Source organism: Gracilinanus agilis, chromosome 2, assembly GCF_016433145.1.
Source record: "Gracilinanus agilis isolate LMUSP501 chromosome 2, AgileGrace, whole genome shotgun sequence".
In the NCBI taxonomy this organism is placed as follows: domain Eukaryota; kingdom Metazoa; phylum Chordata; class Mammalia; order Didelphimorphia; family Didelphidae; genus Gracilinanus; species Gracilinanus agilis.
The window spans coordinates 539,930,608-539,957,316 of NC_058131.1; the positions used below are offsets into that span (position 1 = coordinate 539,930,608).

General features: G+C 36.2%; 1 protein-coding gene across 2 annotated transcripts in view; it reads right to left on the reverse strand.

Annotated features, from left to right (window-relative positions):
• UNC13C (unc-13 homolog C) overlaps positions 1-26,709 on the reverse strand; it is a 717,151-nt gene that overhangs the window by 55,420 nt on the left and 635,022 nt on the right. For both annotated transcript variants that reach the window (XM_044665156.1, XM_044665155.1), the window contains 3 exons: positions 24,264-24,387; positions 22,096-22,152; positions 12,112-12,192 (listed from right to left, as the gene is read on the reverse strand). In XM_044665156.1, coding sequence (XP_044521091.1) covers positions 12,112-12,192; positions 22,096-22,152; positions 24,264-24,387 — 262 coding nt within the window. The remainder of the gene's footprint in view (positions 1-12,111; positions 12,193-22,095; positions 22,153-24,263; positions 24,388-26,709) is intronic.

Below are 26,709 nucleotides of genomic sequence, written 5' to 3' on the forward strand. Positions count from 1 at the left end.
ACTAGGCACCTGGATTAGGAGAAAAAATGAAATCACCGTATCATGGTGCTTACGTTCCACCAACCAAAGACTACTGCAGTTAGAAAGAACTTCACTTATTATTCAATTAATAAATATTGAATGCATACCAGCTACAACTTAAAATATTGTCACATAATTGGGACACTTCAGGATTTGAGAGGACAATGAGCTCTATATTGTCATATAATTCTGAACTGGAGTCTAGTGTCTTTTTTATTTATTTAATTTATTTATTTACCTTTTATTTTGCAAATGATGACATAATAGTTTTTTGATCAGAATCTTTAAGCAAAAAATATTGAAATAAAAATTAATCTATTAATCCCTTTCTATTTCTAGAAGATAAACTAGTTATCATGGGAAGACATTGTCATGAAACTATCATTAATAGTCATGTAGACCCTGGGGCCCTTTAGATATTTACTTCACAAAACAGAACTAAGAAGAGTTCTGAAAAAAGCCTTACTTACTCATGTCATTTGAGGCAAAGTTAATTAATCACCTTTTGTCATTGCTTTCTTTGTGCCATCATACATATTTTTTCAGGGAATGGGCCCAAAGGACCTAGGTGATACCCTAGGTTGACTGAGGCTGGTAGGTCTGAACTTGCTCTGGCTTTCAATTACCCATTAAATCAAAAACTCCTTCTCTCCATGCTCCCTGAATCTCTATTTCTGCGCTCTTGCATTCTCCAACGATCTCCATGCACTCTTACTATTTCCAAACTTGCTCAGTCTTTCTTCATGTACCAACTATTCTTAGCATAGTTCTTTCTCAATTCTCTCTCTGCTAGTGTCTACTAGTTCTCTATTCAAATTCATCATAAGCCAGCTTTAGCAGACAGGCATGCTTGCAGAGCCAGCACTTGGGGAGCTGCTTGTTCCCCTCTTCCCAGCACCCAGGGACATTTCTTTGCATGTCCCACCCTTCTGTCCAGCAGCCCAAAGCAAGCACTTTCTCCCTCAACTCTCTCTAGTGATCAGGGGGCTCACAGGCAGTTTGAATTTGCCCTCTTGGTACTTGAACTCAGAAAAGGCTCATCAAGGAGATAACATAAGCCATCAGGAAAATGCTTACGTGCCTTCTGGAATGTTTTTAGTGATCTGTCACAGGCCTACCCAAGGGGAAATGGAAGAACTTTATTGTTTTGAGGGATGTCGTTGTTGTGCTATCACTGCCCAATTCTTTAACATATGATCTGCCTTAAGGTGGTGATGGTGTAAAAGTCTCTCCAGGGAATACACAACACATTGCAACACAAACAGACTCAAGCAGGGAAGTCTGCTCAGGTAGCTGGCTGCTCCAGGGCTGACCTTTGTAGTTGTTGTTCAGTAGAGTCCAATTTTTCATGACTCTATTGCAGGTTTTCCTGTTAAAGACACTGGAGTGGTTTGCCATTTCCTTGTCTAGGTCATTATAAAGATGAGGAAACTGAGGGATAAGTGACTTTCCAGGGTCACATGGCTAGTAAGTGTCTGAGAACAGATTTCCTGACTTGCCCAGCATTCTATCCACTGTGCTACCCAGATGGTGCTAAGGGTGCTCTGTTCTACCACAGACATCTCACTTTGGCCTTGATTTTCTTACTGATCCTCCTTTCAACATAGTCCTCTTTGCAGCCTAAGAACCATTTGGGACACACCAGCCAAGAATGCAGGCTTCATTAGTTCCCAATTTCTTCCAGGATTAAATATAAACTCTTCCATGTGGCATTTAAAGCTCTTTACTAACCTGGCCGCCATCTTTATTTCATCCATACTATGAACAAGCTATACTGGCCCACTTGCCATTGTGTGAATTTAATATAAATTTGTACCCCTCTTTCCTTTTAAAGAAGAAAATCCATTTTCTTCTCAGCTCCACCCTTTGATCAGGCATGCAAGAATCCCATGGGAGGGTGCCAGAGGCCCCATGGCTCTCCACCATTCAGAAAACACTTCCCTCTTGTCTCAGGTGACTCCTGGAATCCTGGAATCCAGGACCTTTGACCCGACTGAAGTCAAATCTGTCCAACCAGGAAGACCCAGAAAAAGGGACCTCCCAGGCTTTCTAAATGATGGATTAAGGAAGTCTGTGGTTGCTTGGTTAGGAAGCAGTGAGAGTGAAAGGAGAGGGGAGATGATCATCGAACTCAGATTAGCTAGTGATCATATACCTTTACTCACTCCAATCTGCTTTCATTATCTAATAAATAATTATAAATTAATAAACAGTCTCCAGAGAATTTTAATCCTAACAGTATTCTTTGTTTTGGCTATCTCCCTTGCTTAGTTTGCTTCCCAAACTTCCTCACCCCCAATCTCACCTTTTTACTAGCATCCTTCAAGAATCAATTTCAATTTCAGCTTATACTAGTCTTTCTCCTCTTAGATTATCCTCCACTGACTCTTTCTCTCTAAATATCTTGTATATGCCTAGTTATGAACACATCTTATTACGATATAAGCTCTTAGGGGGAAGATGCTATCTTTGCATAATCCTTATCACATAACAAAGGTTTAATAAATCTTTGTTGTCTATCTGAGATAGTTTGGTATTGGTGAAAAGGCTACAGGATATAATGTTGTACTGATCAAGGTTATTGACAGTAGTGAAATTTGTGTAATTAAAATCTGTTTCCCCAAAACCTATGATCGCCAGCAAAACTGAGTAGTTGAGGGCCTCAGAGCAAAGTGGTCCTGGGTTCAAATTTGTTCAAAGAAACTTCCTAGCTGTGTGACCCTGGGCAAGTCACTTAATTCCCATTGCTTAGGCCTTACTATTCTTTCGCCTTGGAATCAATAAACAGAATTGATTCTAAGACAGAAGGTAAGGATTTTACATAAAAACAATCTACTGTGCTCTCAGTGTCTAAGTAGCCTTTTCACATACTAATTATATTTTTCATATTGCCTCTAATAAAAATGTTAGGATTGTAAGAAGAGACAAGAAGGAAACTTCCCCATCTTCTTTGTAGAGGTGGGGTACTCTAGGCATAAAACATTCTATATAATGTCAAAGAACAAGCATTTAATAAGTTCTTATTATGGGCTGGGCACTTTCTTAAGCTCTAGGATTGTAAAGGAAAAGTGAATTTGTTCCCATCTTCAAGGAATTTACATTATAATATAATTTCAGACTTTTTTGATGTGTTGGTTAGTTTTTTTTTCCTGAACTGTTTGTCTTCCTTTGTTTTCATTCTTATAAGGAATGACTCTCTAGGAGGAAGGGCAGGTATAAATTGGGAAATGTAAATGACATAAAAACAAAAGATATCAATAAAATAGGTCTTTTAAATATACATTGTCATCTGTTTGGAAGGAGACAGGTACATGGCTCAGTAGATGGAGCACTGGGTATGTAGTCAGGAAGTTTTTCATTCAAATTGAGCCTCAGACACTTAACCTCAGTTTGCCTTAATACCCTGGAGAAGAAAATGGCAAATCATTCTAATATCTTTGCCAAGAAAACTCCAAGGATGGTATGGTGCAGACTAAATGAGTGAACAACAACAATAATAAATCAGTTTGAAAGACAGTATTTCCAAATAAGTGCCAAAGGAACAAAAGATTTCTCCATTATCCCACAGAGGAGTGAGCTTATATTGGATCAATGGGACAAGAGAAAAAAGAAGTGAAATGAGCCCATTGAATCCCTATGCAAAGGTGAGGTGGGCTGTCAGAAGGGTGAACAGTGTCCTACCCACTCTATTTAAAATATATCTAGAATACCCACTATATTTCAAAATAGGTCAAGTTCCAGAGGAATATAGAGGGCACACCAGAGGAGAGCATGCAGCATTAAAGCTCCTGCGCTTCCTTTTGGCAGTCAGCTCTTTTGGGGAGAAATCTACATTCATCTAAAAGTGAGCCTTTTCCAGGCATAAAAGCATATCCAGTACCAGGTGAGGAAAAGAAGCTGTTACATCTAGCAAGCATAATGCTGAATGGGGAAAGGGCAATGGGGAGGAGGGAATGTGATGGTCCTCATTCTTAAAGGGGACAAAAGTCAATTCTAAAATAAACAAATAAATAAAATGGAAATTCTGCCAATACACTTGGCAATTTCTTAGAAGAAACTTAGAAGAATCGCTTTAGTATTTCTTTGCTGGCTACCATGAGTATAACATTGTACTAAGCTTGAGATTTCAAGATGAGATGGTCTCTTCTCCTAAGAAACTACCAGTCTAGTTGGAGAGATAGGATGGAGAGGAGACAATTAGAAAATAATGAAGAGTTCATTATGCAGCAGGTGATGTAGGCATTAGGAACTCAGAGAAAACAAAGATAAGTTTGGGCTGGAGCAAGAGGTCATGGATAGGGTTTATGGAGAATGGAAATCATGAGCTATGCCTTGAATGAAAATGGTATCTTGACATTTAATTATTACATAGATAAAGGACTGGCACAATTATATATAGCTTAAGGGAATGCAAGTATGTCACACTTTGGCCTGGAATTAATGTGGCTAATAACAATCATTTTTATTATTTATTAATTAATTCAAACAATCATTTAATTTATTAATTATAATTAATAATTATTATTAAATAAGAAATTTATTAATTTCATTAATTAATTTTTAAAATTCTACTTTAAAATAACCTAAAGGAAATGGCCAGCTAGTTTGTGCAGTGGATAGAACACTTAGTCTGGAGTCAGAAAGACCTGAGTTCATATCAGGCCTCAGGTAACTTGCTACCTGTGGGACCCTAAGCAAGTCACTTAAACCTGAATGTATTAGTTTCCTTGCCTGTAAGATGATCTGGAGAATGACATGGCAAACCCTTCCAATTTCTTTGCCAAGAAAACCCCAAGTGGGTTCACGAAGAGTCAGACATGACTGAACTATAATAACAACAGATAAAGGATAAATACAACTATATTTAGCTTATAGAAAGGCCAGTTAGTCATAATTTGGCAAGAGCCTGAAATGGTGGAGTGATAATAATAATTAATAATAATGGATATTATTATTAAAATCCCATTCAATACTAAAATTGTTCAATATTTCTTAAGATTTTACTTTAAAACAATTTACAGGAAATGGGGGGGGGAAGTCCCTAGGTCATAGGAGATAGCTACTAAGTAAAATAATAAAAAAACAATTACAATTGTAGGATAAAAATTAAGCAGGATATTCATTAGATTAAGACATACAACTTTTTCTTGAGTTTGAGATAGTATAGTGTCTGACACCTAGGAAGTGCTCAGTTGATGCTTGCTGATTTGATAGTCCACTGGTTTGTTTCTTTTCAACAGTAAAAACCTCTGATTACTTTTCACTAGCACAAAATTTTGAACAGTTCTTTTTGGTAGCTTAATGAATAATAGGAGACCTGGAAGAATAGGAATGAATACTAGAAACCTAGAATGCAGTTGATATTCAGAGGAAGAACAAATTATAAGATATATAAAATAAATAAGGTATACTATAATTATGTAAACAAAAGTTCAATACAATTCTAAAATATGGAAGCTCTACACAATGGGAAAAGGGGACTGCTATACTCTAATTCTGTTACCTCACTGGTACAGTCAAAGAAAATTCAGATCATTTTCTCATCTCATTGATAGACTGCCAAAAAGAAAGCCAATTTTAATGACTCTCTGTATTACTACAAGGTGGACATTAGACTTTCTTCTTGCATTATAAAACATTGAGCCACATTGATTTTTTTCTGGATGCTTTATTTATATTAGGCATATTAAGAAAGAAGATACCAAATGGTAAGCCATTTATGGCTAATTCAACTAGTCATTTTAGCTTCTTAGTTTGGATACTCATTTTAGCTTTTTGATAAGCTATCACCTTCCTAAGTAATAATACCAAATCACTTTACCTTCCAGTCTCAGTTTTCTTACCTGTAAAATGTAGATAATAATAGAACCTACTTCACAGGTTATTTGGGAGGATCTAATGTGACAATACATACAAAATACTTTGTTGTGAGAAGCTGTTAAGAGAAATTAGAATCTCAAATAGATATTTTTATCTGGACCCCATCAAAAGGTCAACAGGGCCTGGTGGAGCATTGTGTGAACCCCCTTCCCTTTTCAGGTTGAGACTGGACTGGGTTATCTGAGATAAAAATCTGAGATTCTTCTTTTGACTCCTTTCATAATTCACACCTTTCTTTAAAAAGCAATATAGTCTTATTGAAAAAGCTTTGAGCTCTCAGTAAACCAGCAGTAAAAAGGTTAAAACTCTTCCCCTTTGGCCAGGAATGCAGCTGCCTGGTACAGCCAAGGCCGAACCCTTAGCAGGGGCATTTTGCCCAGAATTAAAGTAAACTAATGGGTTTCAAAACATATTGTTTAATGCCATCAAGGCTGAGAAATTCAGGGGCTTTCTGTCCTAACAAAATGTCCCAGACTTCACTTAATGATAACACATATAGTTGATAGTTTAGCATAGGTTTTATCTACACCTTGAAGCTTCTAAGGCTTTTATTTTTTCTATGGTAAAAATACTACTCTGTGTAATTGTGGGAAACTTTATTGGGCTTTTGGGGGAAGGGGATCTTTAACTTCCTATATTCTAAACTTGTGACTCCATTGTACCTCGGAACACTTTGAGCTAACAAGCCATGCTTCCAATCTGTTTCATTCTTTACCTACACCTAGGCCACTCAGAAAATCTCTGGTTTATAGAGCAGGATCTCTTTGTAAACATAAAGCACTATGTAAATGTTTTCTCTCAGGCTTTCCTCTACAGCTTTTCCAATAATCTTCCTTCTCACTGGTGACTGCCTTACTAGGCCACTATTTCAGGAACAAAATCCAGCCAAAATTTACTTCTTTCTCCACTCGCCACAGCTTAACCCTGCAGTAAATACTCCTCATTCCCACCTTTCCAAGTCTTGGAATCATGTACTGTGATCAGTTGATTTTCAGTTGTTTTCAACACTATGATCCATTTCAGGGTTTTCTTTGGCAGAGATGCTAGAGTAGTTTGCCATTTCCTTCTCTAGCTCATTTTATAGATGAAAAAATTAAGGCAGAGTTAAGGGATCTACTGGGGGTCACATAGCTAATATGTGTCTGGGGCCAGATTCAATTTCAGGAAGAGGAACCATTCTATTTATTTCATCATCTAGTTACCCAAGGAATCATATATACTGTGTTCAAATCAAATTAACTGTCATGTTCCTAGATGGGTTGTGTCAATCTATTTTCTTATGGCTCTATTTAGTATCCCAATAAATTTCTGGACCAAAGTGTTTGCTCCTTCATGACTACTATTCCCTCTTTTTATGTCACATACAATCCCACCTACTTGGAAAGTAAGTTCTTTATGGCCAGGGACTATCCTCATTTTTGTATTTGTATGTAGAGCGTTTGACAAGTATTAAGTGCCCAATAAATATTTTTATCATTTTATATTAATGTTATTAATAATAATATATTTACTGTAAGCTTTTATAACATTGACTTATGATTTAATTTTGAGCAGCATACTATGGTCTTTTACAAATGTCATTTTAAATGTATTCATTTATTTTTTACTGAACCTGTAATTTTATTGTATAGGGAGCACTTAGTGAAGAAACTTCCTCTGCCAATGCACATTTGCAAATGTTATTGTGTCAGAGAGATTCCAGGAGGAATGAGGGGCTAAAAGACTAGTCCATGGTCATCTAGCTAGTATAGGTGGGACTTTAATCCACATCTTGTCTCTAAGGCCAATTTGCCAACTCAGGCTGCCTCATTATGTTAATGAAATGATTTGCCTCAGTTGGGTCTCTTGTCAACTTTTCAGCAAACTTATCAGAAAAAAATTTTTCATAAATTTTTACCCCTCATCATATTTTATATTTTTATTGTAAAGAAATTTCATTTTACCAATTACTTGTAATAACCAATTTCCACATAAGTTTTCTGTAGTTATGTGATTGAAATTGTCTTTTTTCTTCCCTTCTCTCCCTCCTTCCAGAGCTGGCAAGCAATTAGATCTGAGTAATACATCTTCATCATACTTTAATAAAGTTTATAACCTAAACTGCTGCTGCCTTTGACCTCCATATCTCTCCACTTGTATATGGAATCAAATGTTGACTAAGGATGGTACCTAAGCTCTTCTATTGCAGTCTTTGCAGTGATTGCATTAAATCTGTTCAGCTTCCTTAAGATATTTGTGTCTAGTCCTGACACTGGAGTCAAGAAACTGATTTTAAATCTCATTATTGACATTCTTTATGTGACTTTCAGCAAGTTATCCAATCTTCTTGGGCCTCTTTTATCTCATCTGGAATTAAGTTATCTTCTGAGGTATTTTCAGAATCTAGATCTATAATTCTATGAATTAGTATTGTCATTTTCATTTTCCTTCATGGCATCAGAACTCTTTCTTTTTTGTTGTTTAGTTATTTGTCAAGTTCAACTTTTTGACTCCATTTTAGTGTTTTCTTGGGAAAGATATTGGAGTGGCTTGCCATTTTCTTCTCTAGTTTCATTTTATAGATGAGGAACTGAGGCAGAGTTAAAGGTTTGCCCAGGGTCATGCAGCTAGTAAGTGTCTGAGGCTGGATTTGAAATCATGAAGATGAGTCTTCTTGAACTTCTTAAATAAACATTTCTGTTTGTAGGAATAAATACTGCTACCTTTAAAGGCTACTCATGTCTTGTTTACATGTTTCCTGAAAACCAAACCTAAGAAATGTTGCTCTAAAAATAAACAATTTTGTTTTTCTTTATGTTTTAGATCCTTTTTCTACCTGATGAGATGGCATATACCTGTAATCCCTATTTAATAGGAGGTGCTGAGGCTGACAGATTACTTGAAGTCAGGTCTTTTGAGTTGCAGTTGCCTAAAGCCAATTATTGGGTGAGTGCCCTAACCAGTAGGCTAATGGTGAGGCCCTGAGAGCAGAGGTTCTCTAGGTGACCAAATGACTTGCCCAGGGTCATAAACAGAGAAGGTCAAAGCTTACTTGCTAATCAGTGTTAGGGTCTGGTCTGTATGAGTGCTACTGCCCTGTCAGCCCGGGGAAGATGGGGAGAACTAGTTTTAAGAAAAATATAAAGCTCCACTCCTCATGAGACGTTTAAATACTTATATTATACAGGTAAAATTGTAATTCAAGGTATCAAATCAATATATTTTGCTATGTAAAGCATAATTGTCAACACATGCCACAAAGCTGTCACCTGAAACTTTGTTTTACAGTGTTCAACATTAAAGGGCTTAAAAAAAAAATTAGGCTCTTAAGTGCACAAAGTGCAAAATTAAAGCTACAAGGTAGCTGCTTGAGTCCCATTGTCATACAGTTTGATTCCTATTTTAATGCACACCATATGACTATCTCTTTCTACAAAGTGAGAATATTTCTATTATCTGGCAAATGGCCTGTAGGAATAGTACTTTGCTGATCTGGTCATAAATCCTGCACAATAAATACATTCACCAAGGAACGATAGACAAACTGGTGCACTGCGAAAATGTAAGGGAAAAAAATCTATCCTTCCTTCCTTCTTTCCTTCGTTCCTCCCTTCCTTCCTCCCTCCTTTCCTTCCTTCCTTCCTTCCTTCCTTCATTAAGCCCTTATCTTTGGTCTTAGTATCAATTCTTTTTTTTTTAAACTTTTTTTTTTAATTTTAAACCCTTAACTTCTGTGTATTGACTTATAGGTGGAAGATTGGTAAGGGTAGGCAATGGGGGTCAAGTGACCTGCCCAGGGTCACACAGCTGGGAAGTGTCTGAGGCCAGATTTGAACCTAGGACCTCCTGTCTCTAGGCCTGGCTCTCAATCCACTGAGCTACCCAGCTGCCCCCAGTATCAATTCTAAGATAGAAGAGCAGTAAGGAGTAGGCAATCAGGGTTAAGTGACTTGCCCAGGGTCACATAGCTAGGAAGTATCTGAGGCCAGATTTGAACCTAGGTCTTTCTGACTCTAGGTCTGGTGCTCTATCCACTGTGCAATCTAGTTACTCCAAAATTTTTAATAGAAGACTTTCCTCCAAAGTCTGCTTGTGTATGTGTATATAAATGTGCATATAAGAATATGTATATACATATAGACACATATACATACATATATAATGTAAAAGATGCAACTTTAGAGTCCAGAAGACCTGGGGTTCAAGTTCTGCTTTCAACACCATACTGGCTGTGTGACCTAGACAAATCACTTATCTTTTTTGTGCCCCAGGTATAACTCTCTAAGACTATGTTGGTGAACCTATGGCATATGTGCCAGAGGGGCTGCTCCCTTCTCTCTCTCCACTGTACCTGAGTACATTTCTCCCAACACCCACCCTTCTGCCCAGCAGCCCAATGGAAGCTCTTCCTCCCTCTCCTGTCTGGAGTAATGTGGGAGGCTCACATGTGGTATGAAGGTTGTAGATTGGGCACTCAGTCTCTAAAAGGTTCGCCATCACTGCTCTAAGGCAGGAGTTCTTAACTTGGGATCTGTGACCTTTAAACAAAATTTCTGATAACTATATCTCAATATGATTGTTTTCTTTAGTCATGCCCTGCCTTTTATTTCAAGCATTTAAAACATTTTACTGAGGAGTCCAAAGGTATAGACTTTAACAGCCATGTAAAGGGATCTAAGAGAATAACCCCATTCCTAAATTGCAGAACAAATGCTTATCTCCACTGGTAGAGGATGTTTCCTTAACAAAGTTCCCTACAACAGTGAAATTATGAATCTGGACTGCTTTCTGGACTGACTATATACATGTACATATGTGAGTAAACCATGTTGACTTTTAATTGAAATTTCAAATTAATTGAAATTATATTTTAAATTTTTTTCCTCAATTCCCTTTCTCTCAGAAGAAAATAAAAGGTAAAATCACAAGAAAATAAGTTGATACCTGAGATTTAATTAAAAAACATATTCCAGGGCAGCTGGGTAGCTCAGTGGATTGGGAGTCAGGCCTAAAGACGGGAGGTCCTAGGTTCAAATCCGGTCTCAGACATTTCCCAGCTGTGTGACCCTGGGCAAGTCACTTGACTCCCATTGCCCACCCTTACCATTCTTCCACCTATGAGCCAATACACAGAAGTTAAGGGTTTATTAAAAAAATAAAAATAAAAATAAAAAACATATTCCTTCCTTCACCAAGTCCTACCTTGATGGCTCATCCTGGCTTGATGACCCAGAGCTTTTGAAAGCTATATACCAGAGGAGAGTAATGATGGATGGAAAGGATTCAAGTGTAGCATCAGACTTTGCTTATTATCTACAGACCAATCTAGCTAACTATGAAGAAGCTTATTGGCAATTGTCTAATTTTAGGTGGCAAAATCTTTGGCTAGGGCAATGTGTGAAACGCAATTTTTGAAGTCCTTCAGTCTGGGGGAGGGGGCATTGTCATCTTTTGTTTCCAAAGAGGGAACAATGGAATAGAGGAAAAGGGAGGGCAGAAGGTGCTCAGGAAGTTCTTCAAATATTTACAAATCTTTTTATGCCTTAATTCTTAGCAGTCCAAATGTGAAACTTTTTTTCAACCAATAAAGATTGGCAGGTCATTTGCAGGACTGTCTCCAGTTTACTTGTATATCCTTCATGGACAGCTAGGTGGCACAGTAGATAGAATATTGGGCTTGGAATCAGGAAGACTCATGAGTTCAAATCTGGCTTCAGACATTAAGTAGTTGTGTGACCCAGAAAAAAAAATCATTTAACCCTGTTTGCCTCTGGCTCTTCATCTGTAAAAGGAACTGAAGAAGGAAATGGCAAACCACTCTAGTATCTCTACCAAGAAAATTCCAAATGGGGGTCCCACAGAGATATACCTGAGTTAAATGATTGAACATTTAGTATATTCTACTTACAAAAGCAGGAGAGTAGATTTACAATTTTGGGAAGATTTCTAGTATTCAAGGATGATAACAAAAGTTTAACCAGAGTATGCAAATAACCAGAACATTTATTGCTCTCAATATTTTGTTTACATATATATTTTTATGCTTAACATATAAGCTTGACCCATATTTTATGCAGTGATATGAAAGTTGAAGGACTGAGGATGACAGGCACATGGAAAGAAAAATAGGACAAGAAAAGTATTATACTTATAAGGAGATACCACCAAGTAAATCCAATTAGCTCCCTAGCTATAGATATAATATGCATTTGGAGAAGCATAAAACTGTACCTTGATTGTGGCCAGGACTACTTCCATGACAGCACACTGTCTTAGGGTCAGGCCCTTGGCTTCCTCTCGAATCATGTGATCCTGAAAAACAGGTTAATATTTTGCTATGAAATAACCAATTTCATTTATCTGGCAAATATTTTTCCTTCTGTTCACACATACAGCCACGACCCTGGTTCAGGCTGTCATCAACTCTCATCTGACCTATTGCAATAACTTTTGACTGCTTTCCCCCTTCAAGTCTCTCACACCTTCCTGCCAGCCATCTGCTAAGGTAATATTCCGAAAGGGTAGATTTGACTGGGTTACCCCTTGCTCAATTGGCTCTAGTCACTCCATTTTTTTTGTCTAGGATCTCAGTTTAGCATTTAAAACTTTCATAAGCTGGCCCCTTCTTGCCTTTGGAATTGTTTTTTTCCCCCATACTTCACTCTCCTCTATACAATCTGCTAACCAGCTACACCAACCTGCTTGAAGTTCCTACCATATGCCAATCTATTTACTGCCTCTTTTATCTTGTCACTAGCCATTCCCCATACCTGGAATGCTACCCTGGAATGTATGCCCCTTTACTTCCACTTCTTGGTTTCCCTGACTTCCTTAATAGCTCAGCTCAAAGCCTACTTTCTGCAAGAGGACTTTCCTGGTCTCTTACCCTGCTAGAACTTTCTCTTAGATTCTCTTCCATCTATTTTCTATGCATGTCTTATATGTTATTTACAAGTTAAATCATTTATTTAAAACTAAGTTTCTTGATAAAAGCACTATCATGCATGCTTGTATTTAGTAAATTCTTATAACTAATTTAGCATTTTTATTTTAAGGAAAGATGAATCCTGGTATTGTGCAATTAATCCTCCTAGGTCAGAGTTGGCAAAACTTTTAGAGAGTGCGTGCCCAAAGTGCACCTTCAAGTTGCCTGTGAGACCCCAGCATTACCCCAGACAGAGGAGGGAGTGAAGTGCTTGCACTGGGCTGCTGGGTGGAGGGGCAGGACATGTGAAAATTGTCTTCATGTACAGCAGAGAAGGGGAACAGCCTCCTTGGGCACACATGCCATCATGCCACGCTTTCACCAACATGATCCAAGCCCTTAGTTTCCTTGCCTATATAATGGAGGTGAAAATACCAGTGTTTCTTATCTACTTCACCAGATGGCTGTGAGGATCAAAGGTATACAAGTATTTTGAAAACTGCAAATATAATCAAGGGCATCTGTTTTCATCATCATGAGAACTCCAATAAAGATGATCCAAACCCTTCTATGACTTAAAGAGTTAGACCTTGTTGTCTCAGGTTCAGAAAGTGATTTGTTTTTTTTTAAACAGCTATGAGGTGGCACAGTGAATAGAATACTGGACTTGGAATCAGAAAGACTTATCTTCATGAATTCAAATCCAGCCTTGGATATTTACTATCTGTGTGACCTTAAGTAAGTCACTTAACTTTGCCTTGGCTTCCTTATTTGTAAAAAAGAGCTAGAGAAGAAAGTAGCAAATCACTGGAGTACTTTTGCTAAAAACCTTAAATTGGGGTCTTGAAGAATCAGACAAGACTAAAACAAATCTACAAGTAAGTAAAAGGTATGGAATCTGAATACAGGTCTTTCTGCCTGTAAGTTTAAATACTTGATCTATTTTGCTAGGTTGCATCTATAAAAAATATAGAAGGTAATTATTTTACTTTCTTTATGTGGACAAATGTTGATTGCAGAAATTGTTATTTATCAGATACTATTTGTATTAAAAGTTGATTTTTTTCTTTAAGAATAGAAAAATAATTTCAAGGTACAGATTTAACTTTGCAAAGCAATGCTTTTAAATATGTGGTTTTATTTTCATTTGTCATTTCATTTCAGAGCAGAAATAAAAAATTGAAACATTAATCTTTAAAATTCCTCTGCTTAATTTTGGGGTCAGTATATTGAGTTGTAATTTCACTAGATTTAAAGTTAGGAGGGGCATAGAGATTATCTAATCTAAATTCTGACTTTTATAAATGGGTAAATTGAGATTTAGAAAGATTAAAATCATTATTTACAAATGAGGCACGGGGAGGTTAAAGTCAATTGGAAAGGAGCAAACTAGTGACTTTAATTTACACCTGTTACCATAGCTAAAAAGTTTGCTCTGTAAGCAATTAACCTCTCTCTGAATCCCTCATTACAGTTAACTTTAATGAAAATATCCCAAGGCTTAGGTGAGTATTAGAGCTACAACATGGAAATTTTAAAAAGTAAAAAGTAAATCCATCTATCTTTCTATTTCAACAGATCTCATAATTGAAAGAAGTATTATTTGGGTTTAAGTTGTATCACTTTGTACTACATAAATAAGAAAATAATAATTCATGCTTCAGAATCACTATTTAAGATGCATGAAGTAAAATCTTTTCAATATACCTTAACTCAGTGACTCCAAATCCAAAGAAGAGACAAGTTCTGATCAACTTTCTTCAAAAGGCAAGCAAATTATACATTTAAGATATCTTAAAGAGTTTGAGGGATATATTATAGAATAATAAGGAAAAGTGCTTTAGGTTAGATTAACCCAAGCTTCAAAAGTGAGTCAATCCTTCTTCATTAAGATACAGAGGACAGAGAGTTGGCTTTGGAGGTAGGAAGACCTGTATTCAAATCTTGATTCTAACCTACTCTGGTTAAGTTACTATGTTATTTGGAATTTTGGGGGTTCCATTGAGAGGTATTTGGGGCTCATTTGAGTTTTAAATATTTAGATATATGACAAACTTCCTGTGAATGTTTAGGGGACTTGGAAAGTACATTTCCCATGATTCAATGGGTTTCCAGTCTTATGTGATGACACGAGTGAATGTAAAGCGTGGCTTAATTAGAAAGGACTTGATTGGGTCGGGCTCTCTTTGGTATGTAGGAGAGGTAGGAGAAGGTATGGAGGGGAACTTGAAATAGATCTTAGCAGGCGCGTGGTCATTTTATATTTTACCAACATGGCCTTAATTAAAATATTAACACTAGTTTTAATATCAATCTCTATTTATCATAATTTTAACATTACCCTGGGCAAATATTTTCACTTTTCATTGCTCTAAACAATTCTCTCTGACTATAAGTGACAGAGAATTCATTGATCTGCTTTTATACCAGGAATTTTCTCATTCAGGAGTTCTTTATACCAAAGAATTCATAGGGCCAGTGCCTATCTCTGTCCACTAATCCAAGCAATTTTTGAGTTGATCCCCTTTCCTTCATCAAATTTAACTGAGTTTGCATTGTATTATTCATGCCTTTCCCACAACTACTAATCAATAATTTATTTTGGTGTTGTGAACCATCACAAGACTTGCTAAAAAAAATTATTGAGTTTGTACATAGCACAGTCAAACAAGAAGCCTCTGAAGAAAAGGCTTAGAAGTGAGTTATTGGTCTAATAAAAACCTGACCCAAGAGGCTCGTGTAGGTTGTTACTGCTGCCCTCCATACCTCCAGGCTCCTAGTAACTAAACTCATCTGCAAAAGCGATAAAGCAATATTTCTTGAGAGACTTGCTTTAGAGGATATTATACACAAAGACTATCTTAATGTGAACAAAAACAATACTAAAAGCAAGAGTTTTCAGATTAAATGCAATGACCAAGCTTGGTTCTAGGGGAAAGATAATGAAGCATACTTACATCCTCTCCATGGAGAGAAGATAGACTCCAGCTGTGCAATGAGGCATAGGCCATGGACATCATGCCTTTTGGCAAGCTTTGTTTAACTATTTACTATTGTATTAAGAGAGGGCTTTATGGCACGTGAAGGAAAGTACTGAGAAATAATCATGGTACAAATTAAGGCTAAAAAAAAGGGGTAGCTAGATGATGCAGAGTGCCAGACCTGAAGTCAGAAAGATCTAAGTTCAAATTTGACCTCAGACACTTACTAGCTATGTGACCTTAGGCAAGTCTCTTGGCACTGCTTGCCTCTGTTTCCCCATCTGCAAAATGAGCACAGGAAGGAAATGGAAAACCACTCTAGAATTTTGCCAAGAAAACCTCTAATGAGGTCACAAAGAGTTGGACACAACTGAAATAAGCCAACAACAACAAAAACAATAGCTGTTCTCAGAGTTTGCATTCTGTTTGGGGAAACATATACATATATAAATAAATGCAGAATAGATATTTACAGAATAAATACAAGGTACTTTGGTAGGGTAGCTGTTAGAGGGTTCAGAAAAGGTCATAGAAAAAGGTGCTTAAGTTTCAACATGAATGAAGAAAGGGAGTCTATAAAAAGGAAGATCCTCAGCATTGTGAAACAGGCTCTATGGCTTATTCAATTCTTGTGTCTTCAGTGGTTAGCATAGTTCCTGTTATGTAGTAGAAGGTTAATAAATGTTCATGGGATTGAACAGCTCTAAAGGTGAGAAAGTAGTTCTGACAACTTAAAATGAATGACCTGTGATAGGCATTTCATAAAATTTTCTCCCCCAAAGAAATGGGAGCAGGGAGCAAATCATAGCTATATGCCCTGGTAATTGGAAATAGTGCTCGGGAGAAAATTTATCATGTGGTAAAATTCTTAAAAATATAAGATTATTTCCAATCATAGTGAGTGTAATTACTGTAGATTTTTATTTGATATAGGATATGATCTAAAACTATTTTAAAAACATAAAACAAACTAATGTTTCTAATAGTCTCAGAAATTTGTTAAGCAAAAGCACAAGACAGACTTAATGGATCTGAGTTTAAATTCTATATGTACTACTTATTAGTTTTGTGACCTAAGAAAAATTACTTCTCTGCTTAGAAAGTCAATTTCTTTATTTAGATAATGATCAAATTAGAATAAAATCCTAAAATCCACTTCAGCTTTAAATATTATGATCCTAGTCTAACCCACAATTCTCGTCATGCTTGAGAGGTTTGGTTCCAAACGTATACAATGAATTTTCCTGCACATATATTTATGATCTCCATGCCTTCAGTCCAATTAGATATGGCTACATCAATATCATATCATGTTTTTATACAACCGATATTTTTGGTGTCTGTGAAAGATATAACTCAGAGATTTGGCTTGCAATAATAAATTTCTATGCATGCTGAAAGACAGGATGGTTGATTTGTATTTGTTTAGCATAAATAAGACTCCCCTAGAAATTGCTGTGAAAGGTAATGGCATTACTAAAAATTTTAAATTAGACTAAGAAAAAAAAATTAGGATCCCTATGACTCGGAAATCCTACCAAATCCTTGGAGAACAGCAATAGCTTATCATTTGAAAACTACCCAAAGGCAGGGATTCCTCCCTCTTCATATCTGTATTATTCTCAAAGCCTCAGTGGGTCTTACATTTGAATTCTTCTCTAGATCCCTTTTGTTGATCCCAAATAAGTTACCCCTGCCAAAGAATATAGACATGATGGAACCTTTTCAGAAACTAGTAAAGGCTGTCCAGATGAGGTGGGCCTAAACAGGAAAGCCTGCTTTATTTAAAAAGATAGTAGAAGCCCTTCTGTTTTTAAATTAGTTCTCTGTCTTGGAAGGGATGAATAAGATCCCTCAGGGATTGGTGCTAGGGCTGATCATATCTGCAATCTTTATAAATTACATGAGACAGATTTTACATTGAATCATCTCAGTTTGTGGGTGATGCTAAAGTCTTCTGGGCAGTAAAGAGACAAATTAGTAGAAATAAATGATTGTGGATGTCAAGTCAACAAGCATCTATGTGCCAGATATTGTGTTAAATAGCAGGGATACAAAGAAACTTTAAAAAACATCCCCTTCTTCAAGGAGTATACAGTCTAACAGAGGAGACATTACCAGAAGGTAAGAGTCTGAGTGAATGGATTAAAGGAATTTGAACAAAGACACTAAGTACAATATAATGCATTTAGAGATACTTGGTTTAAAAAATAAATATATAAATATACATTTACGTGTGTGTGTGTGCTTGTGTGTGTGTGTGTGTGTGTGTGTGTGTGTGTGTGTAAAATGAAAGGCTCTATTGTTTAAGGACTAGGAAAGGGCCTCTTGATCATCACTGTAGCTTATTTCCTGAGAACATCAGTATGATGTGTAGCTGCCATTAAAAAAAAAAAGCTAAAAATAATGTTGGGTGTCCTTATAATGGTGTGTAGGAGAGTTGATCAGGGGAACTCTTGATTTGCTGACCTGTGCAATGTTCCACAGAGTAATGCATACACTCTAGCTCTTAATTTAGGGACATATACATTACTAGAATGATAGTGAATTTCTGATAGGTCCCTAGTGACTAGGCAAGGGCTGAAGATGATAGGCTAATAAATCAGAGGATATACTCTTGTTACTGGAGACTAATCAGGTGGTCTCTGTGTCATCCTAGCAGGATGCATGTTCCTCAGCAAGAAGTCAGGATGCATGCCCACCTCCATGGGAGGTACCCCAATTTAATAGATCAAAGATTCTCCATTCATCTGTTAAAGATGAATTAAAATTAGATTTGAGAACTGAGCATAACCAGTACTTATAAAAGGATTTTGTGCGCGCGCGCGCGCGTGTGTGTGTGTGTGTGTGTGTGTGTGTGTGTGTGTGTGTGTGTGCAGCTTATTATAATATCTAAAGGATTTAATTTTGGGAGGGCCCCCAGAGATCATATAATACAGCCCCCTGATTTCAGAAATGAAGAAAATTAGACCTGTAGTGGTTAAGAGACTTGTCCAAGTTTACACAAGTGATAAATGAATTTGAAATTCAAATTTCTGTTGCTTTTCAATCACAACAGTACTTTTTCATTCTACTTTTGCTATTACCTATCTGTATGACTTTAAGGTAGTTAATTGGCCTTTCTGAGCAGTAGGTTTTTTTTTTTATCTGAAAATGAGGGGTTTGGGTTAGATGACCTAGCTCCTTCCAGCTCTAACATTCTTTAATTCTACGACTTCGACAATGACAGTTCTTCCAGGTGATCAATGTCAAAACAAAAGGATCAGATCCAGAAAGTTCTAAAACTGAGGATCAGAAATACAAGGGAGTCAATGGAGAAATACTTGAGAGGAAACAGTGGTTAAAACTACAAATATTAGTTTGGTAGTAGCTGTTACATATTCCTTTGCTATTTCAAAAAAAAAGAGAGAGAGAAAGACTCCCAAGCAATTTAAAATGTCTAATTATCTCCACTGATTGCAAAGTAATAAGATGTCTAACACCTAATTGGTGACCAGTCTCAAGTCCTGAACCGGTAATCATCTAGTGGAGACATGTTCCTTGTCCTCTTATGATATGTGTGTGTGTGTGTGTGTGTGTGTGTGTGTGTGTGTGTGTGTGTGTGTAAACAGAANTGTGTGTGTGTGTGTGTGTGTGTGTGTGTGTGTGTGTGTGTGTGTGTGTGTGTAAACAGAATTGAGAAAAAGGGGCTTTCTTTAAGACCAGCAGTTAGTTCATTTTTTCTCATAGGGTCAACTTTTTAAATAAAGAAATATACTGGTGCAAAATGAATCAATCATTGGTTATATCCTATATTCTAGTCCATCACCTCTGGTGGGAAGGAGGCATGCTTCATCATTCATCTTCTCATGTATTTCTGTGTTCCTTGATATTCTTTGGGTTATTGCATTAATTTTTCTTTTCCTTCTGCTCCATTATCTACTCCATTATCATGTTTCTATTCAGTATTTATTTCATAAATATTTCATATATTTATATTTATATCATATCCCCTCCTTGAGAGCAGTGATTATTTAATTATTGTCTTTATATTCACAGTATCTAGAACAGTGCCTGCAACATAAAAAGCACCAAATATGTGACTCATTAAAACTTTATCACTTAGCATCAGTTTACCCAAGACTAAGAAAATCTTCTTAAATTATTCTTTAAAAAACAACTTTAGTATCTGGCTCATACTGTTTTCCTTCAGCCTATGCCCTGGTACAATCTTTGGGAGCTTCAATATTCCTATTAACAACCCCCTTGGCAAGCTGACCATATAATGGTCATTTTTCTCAATTTTTCTCACTTTCTCATTTTTCTCAATTCCCAAAACATTTTTGACTGTACAACTAGCCACACACGGTCCTATCCTATAACCGCATTTCTCATAATTACTCACAATTTATGACTGAAATGCCACTTTCCAGCCACAAACTCTCTCATATTTAACCTATTCTTTGTCCTTGACTTGACCTTCAATCTTGTTATCTATCCCTATTTTCCAGTTCAGCTTTCCCAATCAGGTTTCATTTGCCTCCTTTTCATGTTTTGTCACTTCGGCCAATTTAGCTTTCCTCTAACTACAACAGCATCTATAGAATAATTCATGTCATTGTCTTTGCTATTCCTAATCTGTGGGTTCTTATTCCTCTGTAACAAGAGAGGTCTCATTTTACTGATTCTGCTCCAAAATTGCTGAGTGAGGATTACCTGAAAAAATCATGAAATCCTGCTACTGCCAATAATTAATTCATGATGAATAACATCAATTTTGTCTTTGCTGCTGCTTAACAATCCTACTCTATATCTATTTTCTCTGACCTAGACTAATTATTTTATATGTTTTCTTTCTTCCACCATGTCTTCAACCTCCTACATACCTACAGCAGAAGACCTAGCTCCCAACTTGCCTGCAATGACCAAGGACACCTGAGATAAATTTCCTCAGCTCTGTCTGTTTCTTAAACCTTCTTCTTTCTGGGCTGTCATATAGGAGGAATAACCTTATCACTCATTAAAGCTAATCCCACTATCTACTTTCCATTCTTGCTTTATCCCATTTCCCCTCCAACCCATACTGAATACCACTGTTGTCTTTAAATATTTAAAGATAAATTGAAAATGAAATAAAATTAAAATTTAAAGAGAATACCAATATTGTCTTTAAAACAATAACAACAATGTATATCATAACATTTCTAATGGTGGGAAAACTTCCCCCCACCTCTTCAGGTTGAATTAAAGAAAACCAATTTGGCAAAAACACCAGACACAATGACTTATCTATTTACATACATATCATTCAGCCTGAGTGGTTTCCCAACTTTGTCACCAGGAAGGTGTGTTTCATTTTCTGTTCCATGGGGCCATTCCTTTTTCTCTGAGTACATCTTCCTTTTTATCTTTTAATTTACATTGTTGTATTCATTGTATATAATTCAGTCATTTTTAGTTGTGTCTGACTTTTCATAATACCCAAATGGGTATTCTTGGCAAGAATATTGGAGTCTGACACTCCCTTCTCCAGCTCATTTTACACCTGATAAAACTGAGGCAAACAGGTTTAAGTGACTTACCCTGGGTCACATAGATAATAAAGGATCTGAGCCGGAGTTGAACTCAGGAAAATGAGTCTTCTTGACCTCAGATCCTATAATTCTATCCTATGTTAGATGCTCTGCCATTGTATAAAGCAGTCTTCCTTCTGCTTACTTCTTCATCAATTCAGACAAATGAGAAATTATCATTTTTATGCATGTAGTTCCTTTGGTCAGGAATTTCAATGACTCCCTATTGCCTATGAAGTAAAGTCCAAATTCTAACATTAAAAGTCCTCTGTAATCTAGGGTATGGAATTCCTACTCTTATTACAGGCAATATATTCTTCATTTATTCAGTATGTCCTCTAAAATGTCTCTATGCCTTACATTTTTTCCCATCCTATCTTCCCTGTTAAATTCCTGCTCAATCTTAAAAGCTCAACTTTAATGCCACCTTCTCCAAAAAGCCATCCCTAATTCCCACAGTTGGTGAACACTTCATCTTCTGACTTCATAAAGAACTTTGAGTTATAAATCACAAATACAATTTTATAAAAATACTATGTAACATTGTGTGCTATATTTTCCTGTGACACCATCTTCTCTCCCATCCAGACTGAGATGTCTTGGAGGGAAGATTTCAAGTCTTATCTAAAATTTGTGTCTCTACCTCCTCCTACTCCGGCAGCTAGTATAAGGTATCACATACATATGTCCTTAATAACTTCTTTTTCTAAGTGATAGTTGTTGAAGTGATAGTCAGGTGTTCATTTAATGTTATTACCTTCAGTTTAGATAGTTGTCCAAGATCTTTAGCTGCACTGAAAATCATTTGGGGTCCCTGAAAACAAAAGGAGAAATGTTTAGAAATTGTTTTTTTGTAACAGTAAAAATGTGGCCTCTGGTGGGAATGAGAACAATCATAATTCATTTTAGTTGTTAAAAAAGTTTACAGGTTTCTAAAGTTTGCAGTTTATATAAGTATGAGGTATTAAAATGTTAGAATGGAAAGATTGCTGATTGGAAAAGAGCTGAATTTGAATCTTGATTCTGGTAAATTGAAGCCATATAAGAGAAATAAAGGCCAATTATTTCCTGGAAGAGAGATTTGCTCTGATTCTAACAGGAGATAAAGATAGGAGTGTTTCGGTAAATGTGTAACTACAACAACAAAAGTATCTGCATGAGGCTGTTTTTAAGTTTAATTTACATGAACATTTTCTTCATCACTTTCTCAAGTGACCAGAGCATCAGCAAATCACCCTCAGCTCAAATCATGCTCGTAGATTATTTTAGTATTGAACTAAGAATGCTTTTTACATTTTATTTTCTTTAAAATTGTAAAAACCTTTAGTTCTTATTCAAAAAATAGTTCTATGGACAAGATTTGAACCTTGGGTTGTAATTTGCTGATCCCTGGCCTGGTCAATCAACAAAACAGTAAATCAAGCTCTGATTTATATCCATTTCCAGATTTTTGAGGTATAAATTCTCACAATGGAAAATTTAAAATTTAGCTCCTGTACACTGCTGGATAAAGTCACTATACAAATGCTTTAACATTCACAGACCAGAAGCAAAAACTGTCTCGTAAAAGACATCATTACCTCATTAAAAGGAAAACTGAAGCATTTTTTAACATTTGTTTATACTTTGAAAAACAACATTTTCCAAATAGTATGAGGTGCTGGGCCTGGGAATTAGCCAGGACTGGGGCTCAAATTGTGCTTGTGATATTTGTCAGCAATATAACCACAGGCAAACTCTCTCTCCAAACCTCAGATTCCTCAACTATAAAATGAGGGTAATAATACCTCCATTAAGAATTTCAAAAGTTGTCATAAGAAGTAAATATAATAATGTTTGGAGGGCATTTTGCAAATATTAAAATGCTACATAAATGTTAGCTTTTTTCTTTTATTATTATACTAATAATTTAAGTGCTAGACACTGTTGGATGCTTATTATCAGAGATCTACAGAATACAAAGTATGCAGATTATATTCTACAAAAGGAGTTTGTAGAATTTCCTGTTTTGATTTCCCACATCGAGAAAGTTTGGGTTCAAGGTATTTATGGATTGATTTGTGCTCATTTGCTCAGCCCAGTGCCTGGGATCTATAATACCTGCTAGGGGTGATTCTAGCTCCATCCCTGTCCCTTGGGTAACTGTCCTATTCCTGCCTTTTGATGAGCTTTTACAGTGAAAGAATCATATTCCTCAAACTTACCAATCTGGTGTACAATATTTACCCAATTGTGAAGACATTTCAGGAAAATGTAATCATTCAGAAAAAGCCAAGAGCAAGGGAAGGTAAAGAAAGTACATATATCTCAAAAGAAGTCTCATTTTTTGGAGTTTCAACCAGCAAGGGGCTGATGGCCCAACTTTTAAAAATCAAATTTGTGTCCGTGTCAGTACTTATTAGCCAACATTTGAATAGCACTCTGAGGTTTGCAAAGAAATTTATATGTGGCATCTATTTGAGTCCCACAAATATTCCATGAGTTAGGCAAGTACGAGTAGGTATATGTATGATTATCGCTTCCATGTTAAAGACAAGGAAATCAACATAGAGAGTAGAAATAACTTGCCTAAGGCCACATGGAAAAGAATGTTTGTGGAACAAGACTTCATACAAATTTAATTTGATAGCATTTACTTAGTTTGTGGAGGTATCTACTGGTACTGAATTTTTGAACAACATTCTTATTAAAGGGATATACTTTGCAGCAGAATAAGCACACTGTTTCTTTGCTATTAGACATCAATTAGATTCCCAAAGGGAAAAGTCCATTTGAACAATCACTGTTAGGAAAAAAAAAATCCCTAGATCGGTGTTTTCAGGAGGCTGGCTCATGAAAGTTTTTTCAAATTCCTAATTATTTAATTAAGCAAAGCAGTTAAAAGTGATGTTTGAAATATGTATACAGCAAAGCTAAATTTCTTACTGTTTGATCTGTCAAAGGAGGAAGAACAATCTGCTTTTCTATTTTGTTGAGGACAAGCTTCCACAGCTCTTTCAAAACCCTCTTCAGCACTGTCTTTTCACAGATTTTTGCAGAGAGACTTAAGCTGAAATAAAACCAAACAGACATCCATTTTGTAGTCTTAAGTCAAGACATTCAAGTCTCTTTATGATCAGAATATAATAATTTTTAGCCATACAAATTCTCATGAACCATCAATATGCACAGTTCCTCATAATGCTCATGGGATCACAAATTAGAGTTGGAAGAGATCTCAATGCATCTAATCTGTTTGTTTTGATCTTACATATGTGGAAACTGAGATTCAGAGAGTAACTTTTCCAAAGACAGGCAGATAATAAGCAAGAGAGCTAGGAATCAAACCCAGATCCCCTGACCCTAGATTCAGTTCTTTCTAATTCTCTGCTCCCAGGGTCACACACGTATTTAGTAGCAGGGTGAAGCCTTGAACCTTGTCTTCTGTTTTAAATCTCATGCAGTTTTCAGTGCAAAATACTTTGATGTATATTTTTATGTAACGAATATCCAATTCATCTTACTGTGTATTTAGTATAATATGAATTCACCTAACATTTTTCACCATTCATTGCTTCAGTAATGAATAGATAGGGTTCAAAAACCCAAGGAAAAGACTATAATTTTCAAGTTGAAAGGGACTCTAGTAGCCATCTAATCTAATCCATTCCTGAAAGGAAGGTTGTGTTATAACATACTGATAAGTAGTCTCACAGACTTTGCTTGGAGACTTCCACGGAGTGAAAATCTCCCACCTCTAAAGGCACACTGTTTAACTTCCACTCTTCTTAGATTTTTTTCTCTGAGGATCAAGCAAAATTTTATTTCTTTCCATTTTCTATCCATTGTTCGTGTTTCTGCCCATTGTGACAAATAAGTCTAACCTTTCTTCCACTTGATTACCCTTCAAGTACTTGAACATAGATCTCTTGCCTATCTCAAATCAAATCTTTTCTTGCTTAGGCTTACCCTTCCCAGGTCCTTCAAGTGATGCTTATATGGCACAGTTGTAAGGTCCCTAATAATCATGACTATATTTAAAGAATGCATGATGTCAATGTTTATTAAAAAATAAAACATTTTTCAATATTCTTTTTTCCTAGTTGAACCAAAATCAATCTCTGAGATCAATATATCATAACTCCTATGGACTTGGGAGATGAAAAGAAAGGTCTGGGATATCTCAGTCCCGTCTAACTTAAACCACTGAACAAAATACACATAATTAAGCACTAACAGATCAAGGTTCCCACAGCAAATAATTCCCACCATCATTTTCAGCTGGCAAGAATTGTCATGTGCCCATAATGCAGCAAAAACTCTGTGTAATTTCCATTTTAATCACTATCTTCCATTAAACCAATACTGTTTTTAGGTATTTTTGCTCCTTGGAGACAAATTACAAGTGAATATCTACTATGTATGGAGAGCTACGCATGATTTCACTGGAGAAAGACAACAGATTATATTCTTGATGGTTTAAATTAATTCACCATAAACTCCATTTATGAGGAGATTCACTTAAACATCATTGTTAGGATAAAAAGGGTGTACAAAGCTGCCACAGGGGACCAAGGGCATGTATTGAAGTAATAAAAAGAACAGTAACAATTTACATCTATATAAAGCTGTTCTTTTACAATGTCATGCTCTCCTACCTCATTGACATATGGAGGTGACCCTGATCTTGAAATGACTGTGCCAGGGGATTGTAAGCTTCAGCAGTTCCTGCTGAAAAGGCTTCAAATATAGCCTTGGCAACAGTCTGTGCATATATTCTGAGAAAGCCTAGCTAATCACAAAGAGGGTCATCACAATTGATTATAATTCTCTAGCCATGTCAGATCACAAAACAACAATGAGAGGCAGAAAGACAGACAGACAGAAACAGAGACAGAGAGACAGAGACAGAAACAGAGGCAGAGACAGAGAAAAAGAGAGACAGAGAATAGTGACAGGCCCTGTTTCCTCCCCATATGAAGTGACTATTATAGTGATTAAATAAGGGTGGGGTAGAGGGTAGTAAGAATCAATTTTTGTTGAGTGGAAAAAGATAGTTCTTTCAAATTTCATTGATAAAAATGCAACAGTTAGAATATATAGGCAATTGACACAAATATATAACACAGTGGACCAAAGATAAATGGTCAGTGGATATGAACTGTTTTCAAAGGAAAAGTTGCAAACTGTAAATGACCACATAAAAACATCAAGAAATATTAAAAGTAATTTAAGTAAAAAATAATTCTGAGATTTTGCCTCTCCATGCAAAGTGAGGAAATGGACTCACAACCAAGAGGTCTACTAGGATGGAATAATGCAGGTATTGTTAGGTACAGTTGTGATCTTGAATGATTTGTAAGGTTTATTATTACTATTCTTCTCTGTCAAG